The sequence below is a fragment of the Mauremys reevesii genome, linkage group 4 (genome assembly GCF_016161935.1).
Source record: "Mauremys reevesii isolate NIE-2019 linkage group 4, ASM1616193v1, whole genome shotgun sequence".
Lineage (NCBI taxonomy): Eukaryota > Metazoa > Chordata > Testudines > Geoemydidae > Mauremys > Mauremys reevesii.
Window position 1 is genome coordinate 30,513,076 of NC_052626.1, and position 24,427 is coordinate 30,537,502.

General features: G+C 42.2%; 1 protein-coding gene across 5 annotated transcripts in view; it reads left to right on the top strand.

Moving 5' to 3' along the window:
• The window catches only part of PPP4R3A (protein phosphatase 4 regulatory subunit 3A), a 79,872-nt gene that overhangs the window by 35,513 nt on the left and 19,932 nt on the right, over positions 1–24,427 (top strand). For all 5 annotated transcript variants that reach the window (XM_039537645.1, XM_039537644.1, XM_039537642.1 and 2 more), the window contains 2 exons: positions 4,799–4,897; positions 7,707–8,324. In XM_039537645.1, coding sequence (XP_039393579.1) covers positions 7,782–8,324 — 543 coding nt within the window. In that variant the 5' untranslated portion in view covers positions 4,799–4,897; positions 7,707–7,781. The remainder of the gene's footprint in view (positions 1–4,798; positions 4,898–7,706; positions 8,325–24,427) is intronic.

The window sequence follows — 24,427 nt, forward strand, 5'->3', positions numbered from 1 at the left end:
TGAAATATATTATTCTATCCCATGTTCTTGAAATATACTGCAACTAAAAACAAAAGTTCAGCTATTGAACATAGGAGCTAATAGACCAAATGCCAGAAAAAAGATCACGTGTAGATATGTACTTGATATTTTTTGCAGTTTTCAGGAGATGCAAAGTGATTTTACAGAGCCAGGTACCTCCAGGTTGAGCAAATAATAGGGACCAAATTCAGAATGAAAGTATTCGTGTCAGTCATACTAGCAATATCACCAGAAGATTACTTCAGTAGGTATCAGCTGAAACTGTCTATTCATTCCTATCTGTTTGAGGGAACGTGGTGTTCTGGCTTGACATAGCTGATGCCTCAGAGAATATTTTGAAACTTGGTTTACCAGCAGGTCAGGCTACAACATGTCATCAGAACCTCATGTCACGGCATCAATTAGATGGTAGATTGTATGACTGAATAACATTAAGGTGTCTTTTCTGTTACATCCTCAGAACTGACTATAGATGCCTGAAAAGATGGCTGATGATCCTTTAAACATGTTAGTACCCGTGCAAGAAAGGACTGCAGAACACCGTCAGTTTTCTAGAATTAAGATCAGCATCTCTTGCTACAAGATTCATCTCACTACAGAATTGTTTCCAAGGCAGCAACTCTTAAGAAATTACTCATTCTTTTAAAGCCCCAACTCTTCCACAAGCATAATTAGTAACCATTTCACTAACATTCAAATGAAACCACTCAAGAATCTGCTGAAAAATAGTGTGATGTGGGTTTTTTGGGTAGGGTTATGGGGAGAAGAAAGTGAGAATATGATAACATGGAGCTAACACTGGTCCCACTTAAAAAACTTTTTTTGTTTTTGTTTTTTATTTAAAAAGTAACTTTTAAAAATGAGTAGAAATTAATTAAGACATGTCAAGGGTGAGTAAATTCTGGATGGTAGCCCTGCTAACTCATGGCAAAGCAGCAATCACCGGTTGATTTGATCTACAGTGGTGAGATTCCTAAAACAGTGTCTCCAGAAAGATATGTCAGGTTGAGGCTTAAGAAAGAGATCTCAAGCGTGGCCATGACCTATAACAGGGGTCAGCAACTTTTGGCATGCAGCTCGCCAGGGTAAGCACCCTGGTGGGCCGGGCCAGTTTGTTTACCTGCCGCGTCCGCAGGTTCGACGGATCGCGGCTCCCACTGGCCGCGGTTCGCCGCTCCAGGCCAATGGGGGCAGTGGGAAGCAGCGTGGGCAAAGGGATGTGCTGTCCGCTGTCCCCATTGGCCTGGAGCGGCGAACCGCGACCAGTGGGAGCCGCGATCCGTCGAATCTGCGGACGTGGCAGGTAAACAAACTGGCCCGGCCCACCAGGGTGCTTACCCTGGCGAGCTACGTGCCAAAGGTTGCCGACCCTGGCCTATAATGTTAGGGCTTTAAAAACAATCATCTGTCACTTTAAGCAGCCAAAGTTTACATATGATGGACATAATATGGTGGGTGATGGCAAACCAGCAACTAATTATTGTGCTGCATTCTGAATGAAATTCAAGAGATAGCACTACCCTGTTGAAAGTGTGACAGTAAATCAATCCTTATGTTGATAAGTGCAGAACCAGGTGCAGCCTCTGCAAATAGTGAACCTGAAAATACTTAAATTCCATGTTCAATACATAGCTTTCTTTAAAAGGGACATGGTCAGAATTCCTGGTTGGGATTCTTAAGTTTACTACCTCTGACCAAGTATTACCAATATGAGGATATGAAAAGGAGAGATTGCTATTGACTACCTTTGCCAAACAGCAAAACTTCTCTTTTCCCAGAACAAGGCAGTGTTGACTCCATCCACCCATCACAAAATATTTCTTCAAAGCAGCAAGCAGACATGCATGATTCTCAGAGTTGAGAGAAAGAGTTAGTCAGCAGTAGCTTGCTGATGATCTTCTCTCATGCGTTTAGATAAGTTCTTGTTAAAAAGTGTCTACTATCACCTTCATCAATCGGTCCTTCAGCCCTCATATAGCTTGTGCCGATCTCAACAAGTCGTCCATTCTTCTGTTATCCTGAGCTTCCTTCTCCATATGCGGCCATGCCTTTTCACGATAAAATTATCCTATATCTTTTTGGAGATCGACTGAGTGGTCATTTCAGTTCCCATAGGTACCACTTGGTGACAGCTGCAGTTCATCTATTGTCAGTGAGCCTAGCTATATTCCCTGCCCATTGCATTTTATTGTACCTGCTTTCAACGATGACATCCTGCACTCCACTCTGCTGTCTGATCACTTCATTGGGGACTCAGTCACGGATTGAAATCCCCCAAATTCTTCTTTCCACCCCCCTTCTCCATGATAGACAATTGTTGCTCCTCTATCTTCGTTAGAACCCATGTTTCGCTGCCATACATTGCCAGCAGTACTGTTGAGTTGAAGAGGTTGGCACGTGTTACCTTGTTGATTTTTATTTATTTATTTTTTTTCTTGGAGGACATCCTTGATAGAACTGAATGTGCACCAACCAGCTTTCTTTCTTTGTGAGAGTTCGTCTTCCTGATCATGGTGCATATTAATTTTTTGGCCCAAATAAACTTATTGCTCAACTTCTTCTATTTGTTCTCCCTTGACTATTATTTGGACTTTTGGCAAGGCATCAGACCGCATACATTTTGTTCTCTGTAGTTTGATAGTATTTTCAGTAATCAACACAATATTGTCCGTGAATCTGAGGTGGTTTAACTGCTCTTCGTTGATGCTGATTCCACCCTTCCAATTCATCCACCTCATTACCATTTTGAGATAGACTGTGAAGGGTTTTGGTGAAAGTGTCTCCTTGCTTCACACCTCTTTTGACTGGGATGTGAAGGGGAGTGTCGAACAGAGTTATACCTGTAGTGCAGTCAGAGTTTACTTCCTTTAATGGTCTGTAGTTTGTGTCGATGCCCTACTCTGCAAGAGTTTTCAGCAGTCCATTGAGCTCCACGCTGTCAAACACTTTTTCATAGTTGACGAAGGCAATGCATAAAGGGAATTTTGTATTCTCTGGAGCACTCCAATAGCTGGTTTATAGTGAAGATATGATCCGTTATGCTGAAATTCCTTCAAAAACCTGCCTACTCTCTCAGTTGCTGCTTGTCCAGACTCTGCAAGAGTCGATTTGTTGTTATTTTGGTGAACAGCTTGTAGACATGTGGGAGCAGGCATATTGGATGATAGTGTTTTAGATCTTTGCGATCACCCTTCTCGTACAGCAAAATGGTGTTGGACACCTTCTAACTGTAAGGTGATCATCTGCATTTCCAAGTAATGGCTAAATCTCTGAGTAAGGGTTTTCCTGATGTGCTATGACAAAGAGAGGAAAGATCATTGTGGGATGCTCCATATAAAATCCCCTAGCCATGAGACACTTGTCCATCTCATTAGGAGACAGCAGCACCATGTGCTGTCAATCTACTACCAAAGAATTTGCACTGTACTCTGTCTTGCATGAGGATACATCATTCATTGCAGCTTTTTCCCTTTTGTATTTTGGAGGTAGCTTGCTAAATCTCTTCCTTCTGTCCGCCACCTCTTCCCCAACCCTTTGGAAAAAGAAAAGGTAAACTGCCATTTGAAAGATAAACCCAGTGGTATATTTGAAGCTGTATAGCTGCTCTGGTAATGGCAAAAGGATATTATTTTCTTGATTGACTTGCTCACAGTGGAGCAGGGTAGTAGTGCTGCGCTATTTGACTAGTTTTTTTTTTTTTTTTTTTAAGTTTTCGGGATTGTGTAATGGGTAGACAGAGGCAAAAATGAAGATTTTTTTTGGCAAGTGCACTTTAAAATAAAAATGCTCACTTTCCCTTTATGGTTATTATCCATTTAATGCTTGTTGAAGTAAACAAAAATCCAATTGACATATGAAATGTTGAATTATGTAAGTCTCTCTTGTAACTTCTCACTGTGATAAATTTAAAATGAACTCTTTTAAAAATGAGAATAGTAAACTAAACAAGGTTACGCATAATGTAGCATAGGTATTCTGTTTTATAGCATGCTTGAGATTTAAATGTTGAATTTGATCAGAAAAGAGTTTGATGTTTTTTAATTTTTTATATATCAAATGAGTGAGTGTATATTTTTGCATTTGACTACAAAAGGTGGGGTAAAATGTTATATCCTTTCACATTTAAAATAAAGGTGGGGAGGGCATACATTTGAGTATAGTGGTAGAAAAAGACATTCATGCAGCCAGTAAATTAGCTCCATGCTTATCAATAAATTTGAAACTATGACAAAACTATAGGCATTTTTAGAAATACAACTCGGTGGTATTAGACACTGCATCAGCATAGTGCTTTCTGGGGCATAACAGATCTGGAAGATGACTGTGACCCTGATCCTGCACATGACATGCATATGTTTGATTTTATGCACTGTCATTAGTCCCATGAAAGTCAATTTAATTTAACTGGTGTATTGTACTTGTTAGCATGTTTTATTAGGGAGGGAAGGAGAATAATTACATCCTGAAGCTAAAGAATATTTACATTATTCAAATATAATTTTTAATTGCGTAAAGTAAGATTAAAACAGTTTTCAGTATTCTTTGACTTTGTTTATTTTGGTTTACATAAAATGTGACTATTTCAAGATCCTAGAAGCTTCAAACATAACTTTAAAATATGATCATTGAATAGGTATTGTTATACTGTCCTTCTGGTTTTTGGTTTCACATTTGCCTTGTTAAATTAACTGATAGATCACTCTTTAAACATTTTTAAAGCCTGTTATAGCTAAAATATAACTCGCCTGAAAGATACTTCTTCTTCATCTCTTTCAAGGACACTTTGATTGTGTGGTCTGAAGCTGAAAATTATGACTTGGCACTTAGCTTTCAAGAAAAAGCTGGATGTGATGAAATATGGGAAAAAATATGTCAGGTATGTTTGAAAAATGGAAGATTTTCTGGATGTTGTAATGTTATGCCTTTGATTTTTATGGTCTGTTTTTAGCAATGAGATTAAGCATAGTACTTGTAAGTAAAAAATACAGAGGAAAAAATTACATATTTGGTAATTTGAGAAACTGCTGCTTTCCCCATAAAAGTCTGGTGCTAAGTTTAACAGTTATATATGAAAGCTCTCCCCAAAACTGTGTTTAAAAGTATCCTTTTTGAGATTCACCCACACTTTCCCTAAGGAAAGTTTGCATAAAGTGCAAGTTCATGAAACACGTTAGACAAACACCTGTCAGGAAAGTTCTAGTTTTACTTAGTTCTGCCTTGAGTGCAGGGGACTAGACTAGATGACTCTCAAGGTTCCTTCCAGTTGTACACTTCTATGTTTCTATGAGGTTTTATAACAATGATTTCATTAGTTACCAATTACTTCATTTTTTTAAGGTGGGAGATACTTCAACATTAAAATGCATTTTGAAGCTGATTATAGAACCATAGAATAGAGGTTGTATTTGATTTAATCTACCTGTTGTCTTTTCCATTTTGTAGGTTTCTTAATGCTAGTCTGTTTTGTCTCCTAATTCCCTGTTCTTCATATACATTTTTCTTCTTATTTGTGCATTTCTCTTCCTTCTCTCTCATACCCTCCTGTTTGTTGCCTTTCTCCTGTAACAGAGAGAGGAGAACTTGGTTAATTTACTTGAGTGGATTGTTCTTCTGCATGTGTGTAATGGAGTACCTGTGGTGACTGGCAGGGGTTGAAAGATTTATTTGACATCTTTTAGGTTGGGAGTCAGATCTGTACCTCTATATTCTCCCCCCAAAGTCCTGACCTTTTCAATTTAAAGCAGTTAAACTGTTCATTGTACACTGCATTTTATTTGTGACATGTCAATCAACTTTCTATTTAATACAATTTTTAATATATTTTACTAGGGCTGATTGAATAGCAGAAAATGTATCCACTGCATGTATCTGCTGTATTCCACCAGTGTTAATAGTATTTGACAAGCTATGTAGATGTTTGAATACCACCCAAAGGATTAATCAAATAAATTCATTGAATATTATTACTAATGTCTCATTTGCTTGATGTTACTTTCTCTGCTTCCTAGCTTCACTCCGTTCTTTTTCTTTTCTGTAATAAACCATGGTGTGTGTCTGCTTCCTTCTCTGCTTCCCTTTTCTTTCCCTCCCTGTCCCTTATCTCTCCCACCGCCCCTTTATCTGTCTCTTTCCTTTCTCTCCTCCTCTCTTCTCTCTGTTCTACGTTCTGTCCTGTATATTTTCTTATTCCTTCTTCCACTTCTCCTCTCCATAGATCAGTATGTCTTCATACATCTCTTTATACACACATACATATCGTACTCATTTTCTATTTTAGCTTATTGATCTTTCTTACCCATGAACCCACAATCAGAAATACTGCCAGAGGATTAAAACTGTTAGCTAAAGACAGATTCAAAAGATAGGGTGGCACCCACTGTTCCTGGGGAATACCCAGGTGAAAAGCTAATCATCCCCCAGCTTTGGGAAAATTGAATGTGCTAGTGTTTTTGCCAGGTTGTTTTCCTTGGACTGTGTTTTGAGGCCCCACCATTTATATACACCTGTGGCTGGAGGGCATCCAAATTTGAAGCCTTGGGGTCTCTCTCTCCCCGGCCTTCTTTGGCTGCTATGAGGATGGCAAAGTGTTCTCACTGTTCTTCCATCCTCTTCCACAGCCTTCTGGCTGCTGCAAGAATGAGGTGTTTATTGCTATATATCTCCACTAACCTCCTGGCTGCATCATTGTCAACCTCTTCCATTCCCTTAGTTTTTTGGCTACTGCAGATATATTGAACAAAGGCAGAGTATTGGAAACAACCTTCATTTTTTGGGTCCTCTTTCTCAGTGAATAGCACCAGTGCCCATCTCTGCTGATGTTCTGTTTTCCCAAACAGTAGCAGAACAAAACTTGACTTGATTCTTGTAATTTTCACTACTACCCACAGGTGTAAGAAATAGAAATAAAAGCTGACAAGACTCTGGTCAATTCATTCTGGTGTAGCTCATGGAAAGCTCTGATCAGCAGCAGAGGTAGTTGAACAAGTTGAATATAGACTTAAGAAGATTGTGCTGCATCAGTTTAATATCTGTTTGTGTTAGAACCTTCTATTCAAAACCATAAGTGTTCAAACAAATTTATTTGTAATTGGAAGTTTAGATTCTGCAGAAGATGTGTTGTTCACCTGGGAACACTTCTTATTCACCTTGGGCAAGGGGACCTTTCAAGCTCTAGTGACGGACACCCGAGAAGTGCTAATAATAATGTCTTCCTTTTTCCTGAAGTATTCAGAATATTATGCTATTTCTCTATTCCCTATATTTCCAGTTTCCTGACATTAAAGTATTCAGCTTTTTGCGAACTAATACAATTAAATATCTAGTCCAGAAAATTACTGTTTCAAAATCATATATTAATGAAGGTATTCAGTGTCCCAGACTGTGCCTTTTATGCCAGCATTCAAAAGCACATCAGAACCTGAACTGCATTGTATTTAAATGGCAAACTCTTATTCATGCATTTATTTTTGGCTCCAGGAAGTAGAATCATTGATAGTCCAGATCATGCTTTTAATAAAAATACAATCAGAAGTCTTTCTACCATCAAGGAGTGTAATGTGGCTTTTGGCTTTTTTCCTTCACCCTCTGTCCCTTACCAGAAACGCACATTTTTAGAAATATTTTTTTAAAAAAATGCCGGTAGAAATTTTAAAAAATTACTTACAAAAAATGTCTCATTGTAATAGGTTCAAGGAAAAGATCCTTCAGTGGATATTACTCAGGACCTTGTAGATGAATCTGAGGAGGAACGTTTTGATGATATGTCATCACCAGGTCTAGAATTGCCATCTTGTGAATTAAATCGGCTAGAGGAAATTGCAGAACTTGTGGCATCTTCACTGCCTTCCCCATTACGTCGTGAAAAACTCGCACTAGCATTGGAAAATGAGGGCTATATTAAAAAGCTCTTAGAAATTTTTCATGTGTGTGAGGACTTGGAGAACCTTGAAGGACTACACCACTTGTATGAAATTATCAAGGGAATCTTCCTTTTGAACAGAACTGCACTTTTTGAAGTAATGTTTTCTGAGGAATGTATAATGGACGTAATTGGATGCCTAGAATATGATCCTTCTTTATCGCCGTCACGGAAACACAGGGAATTTCTGACAAAAACAGCAAAATTTAAAGAGGTGATTCCTATATCTGATCCAGAGCTGAAGCAAAAAATTCATCAAACATACAGAGTACAGTATATCCAAGATATGGTTCTACCCACTCCCTCAGTGTTTGAAGAAAATATGCTGTCAACACTTCACTCCTTCATCTTTTTTAATAAAGTGGAAATAGTTGGTATGTTACAGGTAAGTCGGAAGCTCTTACTTTTTACATGGAAAGTTGACTTGAAACTGGCTTTCAGCATCTTAAGATTTTTTTAATATATATTATGTAAAAGATTAACAGAGTTTGGAAGACTGAGCTATAAAGTTGATATTCTGCAATTAAAATGTGAACTTTAGACTTATTACTGTAGAACTTATAATGTAAATGTAACAAACTAATTAGTACCTAATTGAACACCGTTGAATTGAAGTTAGCAAGGTATACTGAGTATTCTTACCCAGTTGTTAAGCCTTTACTTGTTAAGACTCCAGCCTCTGTAACTAAGAATGAATCTGCCCTAAATCTTTTCACCTAAAATTCACATGTATGATTTTATGCCAGGGTAGAATTTTTCTAAAGGTTGAGGCAGCTCAGAAAAGTTGTTTGGAAGATACAAATTTTTAAAAAATAGTGGTGACTTGGTTTCTTAAACATGTTCCTAATTATTTTGGCTCATAATTGCAAAATAGTTTTGCCAAGAAACTACCTATCTGTTCTAATGTGTGTCTTGTTTTGAATTTGTGCATTTGTTGAAAAGCTTTAATGGAGAAATTTAGATATTAAAAACAATTTATGCCTGGTGGTCTTACCCACACACATTGCTTAGGTATTCACATCAAACTCTATGAACTGGGCAGAAGTAAGTATCAACTTTGTGTAGCACAGTGAGCGCTATAAGGCTTTCATCAGAGCCGGGTAGCATTGCTAAGGCACACAGATGTGTATTTTATTAATATGCAGTCAGTGGATGCCAGCTTCTTAAACCAAACAAAAGCAAGAAGGATGGAGATAATGGTCATGTTTTCCTGTTAACTATGTAGTCTGAAGAAGTGAGCACAGTGTTAAATGTTTCTGCAGACTTGCTGTGACCGGGGTCCTAGTAGGGGCCAGCTATGGGCACTCAGTTAGGATGAACTGCAAAAAATGGGGCAGCCAAACCCCAAAAAGCTGGTGTATTGGAATATCCAAGATTTATCAAGCTAGCATAAAACAGCTTCTTTATTACCTTACTGGTTACTCAGAAGTTCAAACAACACAGTTCCCTTAAAGCGATCCAGCCTCAGGCCTCCATCCAGGTACCCACATCAAATATGATGAAAATTTCTGTAAATCTTATTTCATCATATAAAAGAAAAGGTTTTACCAATCCCAAAGGATCAGACACATTACCTCTCAGGTTAATGAATGTTTCAGATCTTACCCAAATACACGCTACAGCAATTCTTATTAACTAAACTAAAATTTATTTAAAAAACGAGAGAGAATGGTTAAAAGATCAATGTATATTCAGACATGAGTTCAATTCATTTAGGTGCAGATTTGTAACAGAGATGGTGGGCTTCGTAGTTGCAAAGAGTTCTTTCAGAAATAGTTAATAGTTTATAGTCCAATGTCCAAATATCATATTCAGAGCGTACCAGCATAACTGGGACCTCAGTCTTGTAAGTCAAACTTCCCCTGATGAAGCCTAAGCAGATCTGAGATGACAGAATCAGGATCCAAGGATCTTTTGTACAATTTCCTGTCTTTTGACAAGTTGAAGTTCCTCAGGGAACAAAAGGTAATTAGGATGATTTTGAAGGAGGTCCATAACCAGTACTTAGCTATACGAATTAACATAAGGATATTTGCTTGTTCCTCCATCATTCACAGTACATTTCAAAGAGAGACGAAAACCAAGATATCGTGTTTTTACAATTTATTTAAATGCTAGGATCTTCTTTTGACCTCTGAATTGTCAGAATACAGCATAGGCAGGGACTGTTGATCACATTGTCGACCCTACTCATGTGTATGTAATTGCACAAAAACAAACATCATCTCCCCACATGTCTTTTGAGGGTTATTTATTTTGCAGAATATCTAACCCTTTCTAGCAATGCGTCACACTTGCCTTAACATTTTAAGCTTAGTTTATTTAGATGAGCCTCAAAACACCCTGTTGAATATTGTTATCCCCATAACAGATGGGGAAACTGTGGCTGAAAGATTAAAATTATTTGCCCATAGTTACATGGGCAAGTCAATCCCAGGTCTCCTGATTTCTAGTCGATCTAACTCACTAGACTACGATGCTCCCCAGCTGAATCACTTGATCTTTGAATGTGTTTTCCTGTAGAATGGGGAGAATGCACATATATGGCCTAAATTTTCAAAAGCTGACTAATAATCTTGGGGTGGCAGCAAACACTTTAAAGGCCTGATCTTCAGAAAGTGCTCAGCACCCATCCTTTCAAAAATGCTCAGGTCCCTTATGTTAGGCATCCAGGCTCATTAGTCACTTTTGAAAATCTTGGCCTCTTTGTCCACCTCACAGATGCTTACCCTCCCCTACCCGTTGCCATCTTACTTATTACAAAACTGGAACACTGTTTGCTGATGGTGTCATTTGCTGACCCAACAAACATCAACCACTGACTCCAACATACATGAATTGGATAAGCTTTAGGGAGGAAATTTGGGCAAGAGGAGTTAGTACTGCAACAGTCTCAAGCAGCAAGTCATGCATCACATGTGCAGCTGTCAGAAATAAGAGTAGTATCTGTTGTACAGGATGAAGAAGTTGATAGAATAATAGCAGCCAGTTTCTTCTCTACTGTTGGTTTCTGGTTTTAGCCAGTGGTGATATTGTATTGCATGTGAAGTATGGTTGAGGAACTTGTATGCAAGGGGTATAATGAGGCTGGAGACTTTGGTTCTGACGTTGACTTGCTATATGACCTTGGATAAGTCACTTAAACCACTCCCTACTTCTGTTTCTGTTGTCTGTAAATGAGAATAATGCCTATCAACCTCACAGTGGGGCTGTGAGGATTAATGATTTACTTTAAACCATAAAAACTTGTGTCCTGTTAAATGGCCTCTTTAGCTTTGAAAAGCAGAGAGCAGCACTACACAGAGCAGAATAAACATCCTTCACTGTATCCTAGCTTTTCTGACTTCCACAAAGTACCAAGAAAGAGGGAAAATTCTCAGGTATATAAATTGGGAAGGATTAGAAAATGGTAGATGTTTGGCAGAAACATCTAATTTTGCTTCTTTCTGGAAAAAATAAAAGAAGGTAAACAGAATAGTAATGAATGTTTTACACTGTGCTAGAGGGAATGGCTTATTTTTATATTGTTAAAAAGCTTGGAAAATGTACCAAACATTACTAGCCCAAAGTTTAAACCTAGTAACCTGGCTGAAATACAGCTATGCCTCAAGCCAAGCCCCTCCCAAACTGCGTTATCTGAGATTTTAAAGCAACAAAAGGCTTTTGAACAGTTAAACTTATCAAGGTAGCAGTTCACCCCCAATAAATTAATTTATGCTGCCCTTTCCTCTTCTTCCCATGCATAGTAAATATTAAGGTTTGGCACAGTGTTCTTTCTTAATTTATTTTTTCTTTGTGTGAGATCAAAGACTCCGAGATGAAATTTTAAAACCATCAAGCTGTCTTTTCACTCTCATCTCTTGTATCTCCTCCATTGTTCAGTTTACATCTTTATTGATTGACTCTCATTCATTCCACTGCTCCACACTCTTTCTTGCTTCCCTTCCCTACTCTGGGAGAGGAGAAAAGGCAGTGGTGGAGCTAAATATGAGGTATAGTTTATGGTGGAGATAAATATGGGATCTGGCTTGAATGAAGGAAAATATTCCTATTCACTGGCCACTTGGAGCAGCTGTAGGATAGATGGGAGACGGCTGCTCTCCCATCTATCCTATGGATGCTCCAAGTGGCCAGTGAATAGGAATATTTGAAGCCTTCCTTCCTACCACAGCTGCTGTGGCTTATAGTCTGAAGGCTAGCCTTTCTTCAGGTATGGCTACACTTGCAAGTTGCAGTGCTGGTGGAGGCTTTCCAGCGCTGCAATTAGTAAGTGTCCACACCTGCAGGGCACATCCAGCGCTGCAACTCCCTGGCTGCAGCGCTGGCTGTACACCTGGCTCAGCATGGGGAATAAAGATTGCAGCGCTGGTGCTGCAGCGGTGGTCATCAAGTGTGGCCACACACCAGCGCTGTTATTGGCCTCCAGGGTATTAGCAGATATCCCAGAATGCTTCTATAAATTACTCTTTGTTTTGTTATGCAGCCTCTCTTTGTTTTGTTGTGAACTTGGAGCTCCGTTGATCCCGGAGCTGCTTATCTACAAACACAGCTCCTGTTTGCTGTGATCAATCTGTGAAAAATCAAATGAGATAATGAGGCAGGCAGGGAGTGAGTGTTTGCTTGACAGAAACGGGGGAGGGGGGGCAGAGGGGAGAGAGGGAGTCCGTTGGCTGCAGGCTGTTTGCAGTTAAGGGTAAGGGATCGGGAACATGTTCTGATTTTTCAAGGCAGGAAGGTAACACACAGTGTTGGCTCCAAAAATCCACACACTCTCTCTCTCCCCCCGCTCCCTGTCACACTACGCCCCACCCCACCGCCCCTCTTTTGAAAAGCACGTTGCTGCCACTTGAACGCTGGGATAGCTGCCCATAATGCATCACTCCCAACAGCGCTGCAAATGTGGCCACACACCAGCGCTGGTAGCTGTGAGTGTGGCCACACACCAGCGCTGGCCCTGCACAGCTGGACGACCAGCACTGCAACTACCAGCGCTGCAGATTTGTAAGTGTAGCCATACCCTTCTTCTCCCTTTCTCTTTCATTCTCTCTGTAAAATGAATGACTACCCTAGCTCAAGTTTAAAAAACATACATGAGTATAGTCTCTCCCACTTTAATTTCTCTTCCACTAATGTACCCCCCCCCATTCTTTTGTAACCTGATTTTTATAAGGAACGTACTTCCTCAGGCTGCTTGCCTCTGGGATTCTTGACTCCTTCTGCCCCATCCTGTTAAAGTAACAGTGGTGCTTAGACTGCTATTCTCCTTTCCTCTTCTGAGAAATAGCATACAGCTCCCTGGTTCCACTGGCAAAATTACTGCTCAGCCTGGGTGAGTAAGTTTTTTTATGCTTTATAAAAATCAGGTTAGAAATATTTACCTGGAGATACAGTTTGGTTAGGGTTGCATTAGCAAGGTAAAATAAATGAGTTCCTTGAAGTTTACTTGGAATTTTTTTAGACAGAACTTTAAAACTGAAGGTCTGTCTGTTGTGTGTGAATATAATAGCCCCAATAGTATTTTTTGTTAGCCTAAAGGCTTGTCACAATGTAACTGAACAAAATGTTCCTTTCTGACTATTGTTAATCCTGTGTATTAGTTGGTGGTTGCTGTCCACTGTAGAAGCCATTGTAGTGTAGCTGGTTCTCTCTCCTTTCCATCTTACCACTTCCTGCTGGAGACTGGTGCTGCTGGGGACTGAGGTCTTTATAAGCTACCTTTTAACTGAAGAGACCCCTGGACTTGATGTTTGGAGTGCTTCACAATAGTCCAGTGGGAGCCAAGGATGGAGGATGCTGCATGTGTGGCTGTCTTCTGTGGACCATGGTAGTGCTTGTGGTGGTGATACCGCTGCTGTTGATTGTAGGTCAACCTTGGACAACTCTAGACCCAATGAAGGTGGGCTATACAGGAACAAAATGGTTCTGTTTTAAGTTTAAATCAGGAGTGGGCAAACTACGGCTTACGGGCTGGATTCGGCCTGTAGGATTGGCACTCCTGTGGGGCTATGGTCCCTGTGCCACTGCTGGAAGCGGCTGGCACCACATCACTGTGGCCCCTGGGGGAGAGGAGGCAGAGGGCTCCGTGCGCTGCCCTCACCTGCAGGTAACCCCCCCACCCCGCAGCTCCCATTGGCCAGGAATGGGAAACTGTGGCCAATGGGAGCTTCGGGGGAGGTGCCGCAGGGGAGGGCAGTGTGCAGAGCCCTCTGCCTCTTCCCCGCCCCCGCAACCAGAAGGCCGCAGGGACATGGTGCTGGCCACTTCCAGGAGTGGCGTGGGGCCAGGGCAGGCAGGGAGCCTGGCTTAGCCCTGCTGCATGCCGCTGCCACCCCGGAGGTGCTCCAGGTAAGCGGCGCCAGTCCGGAGCCCACACCCCGAACAGTTTCTGCACTCTGCACCACAACCCCCTGCCGCATCTCTCCTGCACCCCAGCCTCCTTCCCCGAGCCCCCTCCTGCACTCCGCACCCCCTCCTGTACCGTAACCCCCTTCCCTGAGTCCCCTCATACACCCTGCCCCGAGCCCCTTCCTGCACACCACACCCCCTCCTACACTCTGCACTCCATCCTGCACCCCAGCTCCCTGCCCCAGCCCTACATGCATGGCCCTGCATACAATTTCCCCACCCAGATATGGCCCTCAGACCAAAAAGTTTGCCCACCCCTGGTTTAAATACATGAAGTTATTTAGAATGTAAGGCATTATACACTCCATGCACAACATCTGTGCCTCTTCTCTTGCAACCTGTGCCTTTCTTCCCTGACATAACCCTGCTGTTCACATGAGATTAGGACTGACTGAGATGAGGAGCCTGGAGTGGGTGGGAAGAGACAGGACTGGGCCCAGCTAGAGTGGACAGAGGTAGAAGGGAATCAGGCTTAGGGGGAACAGGAGCCCAAGAGTCCACTAGAGCAGCGGTTTTCAAACTATTTTTCTGATGACCCAGTTGAAGAAAATTGTTGATGCCCAGGATTCAATGGAGCTGCAGATGAGGGGTTTGGGGTGTGGGAGAGGCTCGGGGGGGGAGGGCTGTGGAGTGGGGCCAGAAATGAGGGTTCAGGGTGTGAGAGGGGGCTCTGGGCTGGGGCAGGGGGTTGGGTTGTGGGAGGGGGTCAGGGCTGGGGGTGCAGGCTCTGGGGTGGGGCTGGGGATGGGGGGGTTTGGGGTGCAGGAGGGGGCTTCGGGTTTGCGGCGGGTTCAGGGCTGGGGTAGGAGGTTCGGGTGCAGGAGAGGCTATGGGCTGGGGATGCAGGCTCAGGGGTGGGGCCATGAATGAGGGGTTTGGGTGCAGGAAGGGGCTTAGTGCTGGGGCAGGGGATTGGGGCATGGGGTTGGGGTGCAGGCTTACCTTGGACGGCTCCCGGTCAGTGGCACAGCGGGGATACTAAGGCAGGCTTGTTGCCTGTCCTGGCACTGTGGACCATGCTGTGCCCCGGAAGCAGCCAGCAGCAGGTCTGGTTCCTAGGCAGAGGCATGCAAGCGGCTCCACTCAGCTCTCGCCCGCAGGCACTATCCTCTTTCCCCCAGCTCACATTGACCGGTTCCCAGCCAATGGGAGTGTGGAGCCAGTGCTCGGGTTGTGGGCAGTGCGCGGAGGCCCGTGGATCCCCCACCTAGGAGCCAGACCTGCTGTTGGCTGCTTCTGGGGCGCAGCATAGTGTCAGAACAGGTAGCGACTAGCCTTAGCTGGGAGGCACCGCCGATGGGGCTTTTAACAGCCCAGAGCCACTGCGACCAAATACCTTACATTCCGTGACCCAGTACTGGCTCATGACCCGCAGTTTGGAAACCACTGGACATTGCATGCTACCCCACAGAATATGGAATGGAACCCTAGATTCTTGAGTCTCAATATTCCTCTGGTGTCAGAAAATATTTGTGGAACCAAGTGGCAAATTATGTCTCATCTCTCTCTAGTGGCTGGTCTACACAGAGGATGATAACTTACGGCTACTATCAATTACTCCATTAGCTCATGTGGCCCTGCAGATGACCTATGTCAGTATCAGTATTATGCAACCAGATAGAATTTTGTTTTTCAGTTTTTCTTTTTTAAAAACCTAAGACATTGCGCACATAAAAATATTAGGGCTCTCAGACAATTTTAAAAAATAATCGGGAGATTAAAAAATGTTGCAGTTAATCACAGTTTTAATCAGACTGTTAATAATAGAATACCAATTTAAATGTATTGTAAATATTTTTGCATGTATGTCTACATTTTCAAAATATATTGATTTCAGTTACAACACAATACAAAGTGTACAGTGCTCACTTTATTTTTTATTACAAATATTTGCACTGAAAGATAAATAGTATTTTTTCAGTTCACCTCATACAAGTAATGTTGTGCAGTCTCTTTATCGTGAAAGTGCTATTTACAAATGTAGGATTATTTTTTACATCACTGCACTCAAAAACAAAACAATGTAAAACTTTAGAGCCAAAAGTCCACTCAGTCCTAATTTTTTGTTCAGCCAATTGATAAGATAAACAAGGTTGTTTACATTTACAAGTGATAATGCTGCCCGCTTCTTATTTACAATCTCACCTGAAAGTGAGAACAAGCATTTGCATTGCACTGTTGTAATATAAAGTGAGCACTGTACACTTTGTATTCTGTGTTGTAATTGAAATGAATATATTTTGACAATAAGAAAAATGTCCAAATATTAATAATAAATGGAAATTGGTATTCTATTATTTAACAGTGCGATTAAAACTGATTAATAGCAACTTTTAAAAATCTAGTTAATTTGTTTTGTGTTAATCGGTTGAATTAACTGTAATTGACAGCCCTAGTTGCAAAGTCAAGCGCTCAAAAGTGAAAAATGCCAGAATTAAGATTGCCCCCATGTGCATATACATTATAATACAGTATTTATTTACATGACGAGGCCTCAGCTGTGCCCAGTTCTGGGTGCCACAGTTTATGAAAGATGTGGACAGATTGGAGAGAGTCTATAGGAGAGCAACAAAAATAATAAAAGGTTTAGAAACCCTTACCTATGATGAAAGATCATAAAAGCTGGTCACATTTAGTCTTCAGAAAAGAGGACAGAGGAGGACTTGATAACACTCTCTTCAAATATGTTAAAGGCTGATAAAAAGAGGACTGTGATCAATTGTTCTCTATGTCCACTGAAGAGGTAATGGGTTTAATCTGAAGCAAAGGCGATTTAGGTTAGATAATAGGAAAAACTTGCAAACTATAAGGGTAGTTAAACTGGGTAATAGGCTTCCAAGGAAAGTTGTGGAATCACCATCACTGGAGGGGGGTTTTAAGAATAGATTAAACAAACACCCATGAAGGGTTTACTTCGTCATGCATCAGCAGAGGGGGCTGGACTTGTTGACTTCTTGAGGTCCCTTCCAGCCCTGCATTTCTATGATTCTGTAGTATTTTGTTCCACAGGACCCTGCTTCATTCAATGAATTGGATAGATCTGTGTGTAGTGAAAGAGGCTGTAGTCTGTAGGACTGCTTCCTCATTTGTTGCAGAAATTGGAAGGTGTGTAGTGAATAAGGTAGGGTGTTAGCAACTCTGTGGCAGAAAGAGATGTGATTTTTGGGCAAGTCATTCAAACCAAACTTTTTTTTTTTTTATTAACAGGTGAGCATTAGTTGTGTTCTTTGTTTTCTGGATGCTTTACCTGGGGTCTGATGTGCAAAATTGCTTAGCACTCACAACTGAATCTGAAGTCAATGTGCTTTGAACATAAAAGTCATATAAAGCTAAGTACTTTCAAAAATAGATTGTTGGGGTGTCAAACTGAACTCTCAAAATTAGTGGACACTTTTGTCTCTCTGTTCTTCAGTTTCCCCATCTGTAAAACTCTGATAACGTCACCTCATCTCATTGGTGTGAGAATAAATTCATTCATGCTTGTGAAGCAGTCTGCTACTATTGTGATGAATGCCATTATAAATGGATGCATCTATTTTGTAGTGCTCCTTCAGGCCAACTGTGGCTCTGCTGAGGCATGACTCAGTTTCTCTTTAAATCAGGCTCCCTTTTAATAAAAAGTCCACATAGGCCAGATGTTGCAAACATTCCTCCTTTTGGGGTCCAGTTTGGTACACCCAGTGCAAAGTCTTTCAAAAGAAAATTTAGACCTTCAAAGACTTCATCCCAGTTTCAGCTGAGCCCATCCTCCCCCCCACCCCCCCCCCAAGGGCCTGTCCTCTCTAACAATTCAGTTCTTCCACCCCAATCCCAAATTGGGTGCAGCCCCTCCTCCCTGAGGGCCTGTCTTCCTGCTCTCCAAGCACCTCTTGCTTAAAGTTTGGTCTTCTCTACAGGCCTTTCTGATTGCTGCCTTTCCCCATTGACTCAGGGCCATGCAGAAACATCCTTACTCCCTCCAGTATCTGCAAGCATCCCTCAGCACTTGCAGCTGACACCCTTTTTATAAGGCCCAGGTGCCTTCCTTTATACCCAGTTGGGTATCAGCTAATCTGTCCAGGTACACTGGACCCTGCTCCCTTTCTTGCAGGGAGCAGTCATCCTGTCACAGCCATAAAAAAGCCACTGGGGAAATTAATACTGTCTTCCAAGCAGGGTTTGAATGGTTTGCCTGGGACCACAAGCCGAACAATGAGAATAAAACAAAATATTAAACAGCAGCTCAATCAGTGAGTATAGTGAATCCTGGACACTGAATGAGGCAGGTATTCTGTGGAGAAGGGGTGGAGTGGGTGGGCTGAGGGTTGAGCTTCCCCCACCCCTGGTGCTTGCAGGGAAGGGGAAGCTGACGCTGCTGCTGTGCAACATGCTTCTCCTAGTCTACAGCACCTTCAGCCTCCTTGTCTGCCTCATCGTCTCCAGTGCCAGTGGGCTGTGCCTGTGTGGGGTAAGGAGGGGGCACCTCCCAACTATAGTACTGTACTGTATGGCAAAAATAAATTTCCTTGGAACCTAAGCCCTCTATTTACATTCATTCTTATGGGGAAATTGGATTCACTTAACATTGTTTCACTTAGTCACATTTTTCAGGAACATAACTACAACCTTAAGTGAGGCGTTACCATATTATTTATGCGTTGATACAACAATATTATTTGGCAGTTATGTAGTGTGGTGGGGCAATGCCAGCCCCACGCAGGGGGAGCTGGGCTCCAGCAGGGGTGGGGGCAGGGCAGGGTTCCAGCGTGCGGGGAGCAGTCAGGGCTCGGGTGAGCAGGGACACCAGTCTCGTGCGGTGGGTAAGCAGGACTATATCTATGGTTGGAAGAATTAGTTTTTTATCAGTAAGTGTCGGTTTCACCATACAAACTGCTGAAAAAATATTTCCGTAGATGATGACCAAAATGTACAAATACACAAAGTAAGAAGAATGCTCCTTGGATTTAAGGCTATTTACTTTGTATATTTTGACAAATTGTCAAATTGTTAAAACACAATTTGTCAATGGCTATAAAACTTAAACTTTTTGAATCTCCGTATCTGTCATTACATAATTACCAGACTCCCCCATAACTTCCCACAATCAAGAAAATTAAAATCAATAAAAATAAATCTTAAAACCCATAATTTTGCACAGCTGTGAACACTTTAAGCTTTTTTATTTTTATCAATTTAAAATAAACATAAATATTATCTATCAAAATTATTTAAAAAAAAAAAAAGTTTTGCCAAGCCTGTCCTTGGCCTATGTAGGTGGTGTAATAAAGGCATTCAGCACATAATTGAATTTAAATTCGTTCCTTTTTTTTTTCCCCATCATTTTCTTTTTCATCCCTTCCTAACTGCCAACACAGCTTGGTGTACCAGCATGTGCTATTCTACCACAACTACCAAAAAAAACCCTGACTGGAACCTGGAGCTGACTAATTTTGAGAATGGGGGGGAAGACAGGTAAGTGATGTTTCTTACTTTGTGACGCTCTTTTGCAACTAAAAATATTACTTTATACATTTCTTCTCACATTGGAGGCCATCAGTCCTATCCCTTTGTATTAAAGTTTTAAAAAAAAAAAAAAAAACTTGCAAAACTGCGCCATAGAGTGAGTAAACACCATTTACTTGACCCCCATTATTGGCTGGTTCTGTGTGCCAGCAAACTCCTGTGATGTTCATAATGTTGCCTGAATAAAGCACGCTGTTGGGCTCACGTGAAGTCTATGATTTGTGTTTTCTAGGGATCTGAAGAATTTAATAGAAGGGGAGGAACAGATAGTTTAAAATAATGTATGTACTTACTGCTGTCTTAGCCCTTGCTACACCTCTACCCCGATATAACACAACCCGATATAAAACGAATTCGGATATAACATGGTAAAGCAGTGCTCTGGGGGAGTGGGGCTGCACACTCTGGTGGATCAAAGCAAGTTCAATATAATGCGGTAAGATTTCTTTTGGCTCCCGACAACAGCGTTATATTGAGGTAGAGGTGTATTTGGGATGTTTAGTGCATGGCCTTACTACATTATAATTTTCCTTTTATGATATTCATCAGTTTTCAAACAAAGCAATCATTTTTGTTTAAGCCAGTCTTTTTAAAAGGGTGGAATAAATACAAGATTGTGTACATATGTTTATTCTCAGATTGCATCATCCTGCTACCAGATCCACATGTAGTAATAGCAGTATTTTGCTCTTTATTTTGAAAGTGCTTTACAGATATTAATTTGTTTTGCATCACCGTTTGATGTAAGTATATATTATCTGTAGGTGATTTGGGGGAACTGAGTTAGAGAAGTTTAGCGATTTTGACCAGATATTAAAGGGAGTGCATCAAGCTGAAATTAGATTGTCTCAGAAGGATACATGCTGTCAGCAGTAGGCTCAGAAATGTCAGGTTTAATTTATTTGCACTTTCAAATGCATTTTACAGAGTAGTTTACTATGCAAATTATCTGCTGCACTAAAGTAAATAAGGGCAGTTTTCCAATGGGAAATAGCTCAGTGAAATGATGCATGCAAGTGTTGCATATTGGTGGTATCAGAGCTTAGTTTCTTCTTTCTTCCATGCTAAAAAAATAGTTTGGATGTGTATACTATCTTGAAAATATGATGGGTTCCTGTTACTACCAAAGCTATGCCTAAACGATAATGGAGAAGTGTCTCAAGGGGGAAATTACTTATCAATAGTTTATTAAAGGACTGGTGTGAAGTAGGATAGCTCAAGATCAAGGGGATGAGGGCACTTTAATCTATATCACAAACTAATCACTGGTGTCTGACTGGGGGAGGGATAGCTCAGTGGTTTGAGCATTGGACTGCTAAACCCAGGGTTGTGAATTCAATCCTTAAGGGGGCCATTTAGGGATCTGGGGCAAAAATCTGTCTAGGGATTGGTCTTGCTTTGAGCAGGGGGTTGGACTAGATGACCTCCTGAGGTCCCTCCAACCGTGACATTCTATGATTCTATGGGGGAGGGAAGGGTTATATAAAGCAGGTGCAATATTACAACAGGAGCAGCAACAATAGCACTATACTTAAGGCTGATACACTGTTTCTGTTCTAGGAACTTATTTGCTTGTAACTTTTTATTAAACTTTCACCTTTTGGGCTGAAATGTTCCAGAAGTTAGCTCAGACCAAAAGGGAATATGAAGAAAGCAGGGAGAATAGGGGGTGGTTGTTGTTGTTTTTTTTTGAGTGAGGGGTGGGTTCTTGTCTGTTTTTCCACAGCTGTGAAGTGGATAGACATTGAAAGTTAATTTTGCTTCACAGAAATAGCCCTAACTGAGAAGTGTGTTTCAAATGTTCCAGCAGGGAAAATTGCATTTAATTTGACAATTTGTCATGCCTTTGAAAACTGCATATGGAGCATATGCAGTATATTTGTATGAGATTTTTTGCTAAAGTTCATGAAATATATAGCTAAGGAAGTCTGAGCTGCACATAGGTACATTTTTAATGTTAACTGTGTAGTTAAAAGTACAGTGGGCTACAGTGAGGACTTTGCAGGAGACCTTAGCTCAGTCTCTGCACAGACTTTATAAGATGCCAAAAGGCTAAGAAAAGCTGCTGCAATCTTTCAGAAGCTTAATGTACAAGCTTAACTTTCAGCACAGTCCCACTGAGTGCTATAATTGTACAGCCATGTTGCTCATGTCCATTCCAAGACCCATTTGCCTCCTCTCTCTCGGAGTATCTGGCAAGAAGGAACCGAAGAGGCGGCGGGTCAGCAAGGACCTATATACACGGTCATGTAGGCGCCAGGGGGCTTCATGGCCGACGGGTACCGCTAGGGAAAAACCTTCTGACAATGGTACACGCAGCGCACACACGCCTACTTGGAATGGACATGAGCAACACATCTCGAACAACAGTTACAAAAGGTAGGTAACTGTTTTTTCTTTCACTTAGCTTTTATATATCCGTTTTCTCTAAAGTGCTTTTATATAGAGTATAATACAAATATTGTGAGCAATGCATACTGTTGTTCTTTTCAGCCAGCAACACCAGCCTTTAAGTGCATTTAATGGGCTGAGCTGTAACTACAAAGCTAATTGAGTTACAGTCACAGGTGGCCTATATTGTCCAGCAAGTTCTTCTGTTATAACAGCAGCAGCTTATTGTGCACGTCAGATACAAGATTTGTATGCATACTATAGGATGGGATTTTTCAAAAGAACTCGTTCCTGTCTTAACTCTACAGTGACTTAAATGGGAGTAGGGCTAGGCCATGGCCGAGAGCTTTTGAAAAAAATCTCATCCACAGAAAACACTGTGTTTACTAGACGTTTGAGGGGGAAAATGTATATTATATTTGCAATACAGTTTCATAAAGTTTCAGAACAGAAGGTACCATTATTAGATCTACTCTGGCCATTTGTATATCATAGGTAATTACATTTTGCTCAGTTACCTTCATTTTGAACCCAGTTACTTGGGTTAGAGGAAAGCATGCTAGTATTCATGAGACTACACTGTGTGCCACAAGCAGAGAATAGAAGAGATTGAGATGCCACCAATGCCTCAGGCCTCTGCAGTGGCAAGCAGTTGACTCAGTGAGATATGCCCAGATGATCCTAGCTGCTAGGAAGTAGATGTATGTGATCACAGAATACTGTATTGCAGGAGTCGGCAACCTACGGCACGCGTGCCAAAGGTGGCGCACGAGCCGATTTTTAATGGCACACTGCTGCCAGCCGAGGTCCTGGCCGCCGGCCCCGCTCAGTCCGCTGCCGGCCTGGGTGAAAGAAACCCCAGGCCGGCGGCGGGCTGAGCGGGGCCAGTGGCCAGGACACCAGAGTGGCGGCGGGCTGAGCGGCTCAGCCCGCCGCCACTCTGGGGTCCCAGCTGCCGGCCCCACTCAGCCCGCTGCTCTCCGACAGGGAGTTCCTCCAGGAAGGGCAGGCAGTCGCCAGCCAGGCATTCTTCTCCACGGGGCAACGGAAAGGCACCTCGGTGATCTTGGATGTGAGTTCCGAAGCCCCTGCCCACAGGGCTCGGGGAGCACTGGGGGAACTGGGCTCTGGGAAGCAGCTGCATTAGGGCTCCCAGATGCTGCATGAGCGGTTTGTAGACTCTCTCCTGGCCCCTGGATTTTAAAGGGGGAGCCTGGACTCGTGCAAGGTGCTGCGAGTCGCAACTGGCCTCCCTCTTTGCATGGCGCGGCTGCCACCTCATGTTCCTATTCTCATCTCCCCTTCTCTAGCATCGCATCAGCCCAGGAGAGGGCTGTGCCCCCAGTGCCCCTGAGCCAGCCAGGCAGTGGTGGGGTTGAACAGGTTTTGCAGCCTCTGGAAAGAGCAGATGGAGTCAGGGAGGCTCTTGCTGTTTCTGTGCATGCTAACACAGTGGCACTTCAGCTCAGGAGAGAGTGGCCCCCAGGAGAGTTCAGGTTTTAAATGCGCAAACTGCAGAGTGATCTGGGTAGGTCTTGCATCGCAGGTGATCTGCATCTCAAAGGGGGAAGGCAGTGGGAAGCTCAGTGGTCCCTAGAAGCAGCCATATGAGGTTTTTTTGGGCAGCAGGGACCTGGGTCTTAAGGGCCACTTCTGATAGCTCCAATCCCTGCTGTATCAGTTTCATGTCAGGAGTTGCAGCTGAGCTGTGTCTCTGAGCCACTGGCATCACCGAAAGAGAGAAGCTGAAACTCCCCTGGGCACTGTGTCAATCAGAGTATTCTGTGCACAGGTTCATTTGAAAGAACCTCCTAATGCTCCTTTATGTGGTAGCAATGCCCCCTTTCCTCCCTCTCTCCCCCCCACCCTGTTGCTGGTACAGTCGCTGCTTTTCATCTTCAATGCACATGCTACCATCTTCTGAACTTGAAAAGTATCTGGGGTGTTTGTGTGGATCAATATTGCAGGGAGAGATGGGAGCTAGAAAGGGCAAAATCTGTATGGACCTTCCATTTAGATCAGCAGTAGGCAACCTATGGCATGCGTGCCAAAGGCAGCACGCGAGCTGATTTTTTCAGTGGCACTTGCACTGCCTGGATCCTGGCCACTGGTCCGGGGGGCTCTGCATTTTAATTTAATTTTAAATGAAGATTCTTAAACACTTTTAAAACCTTATTTACTTTAATGTAT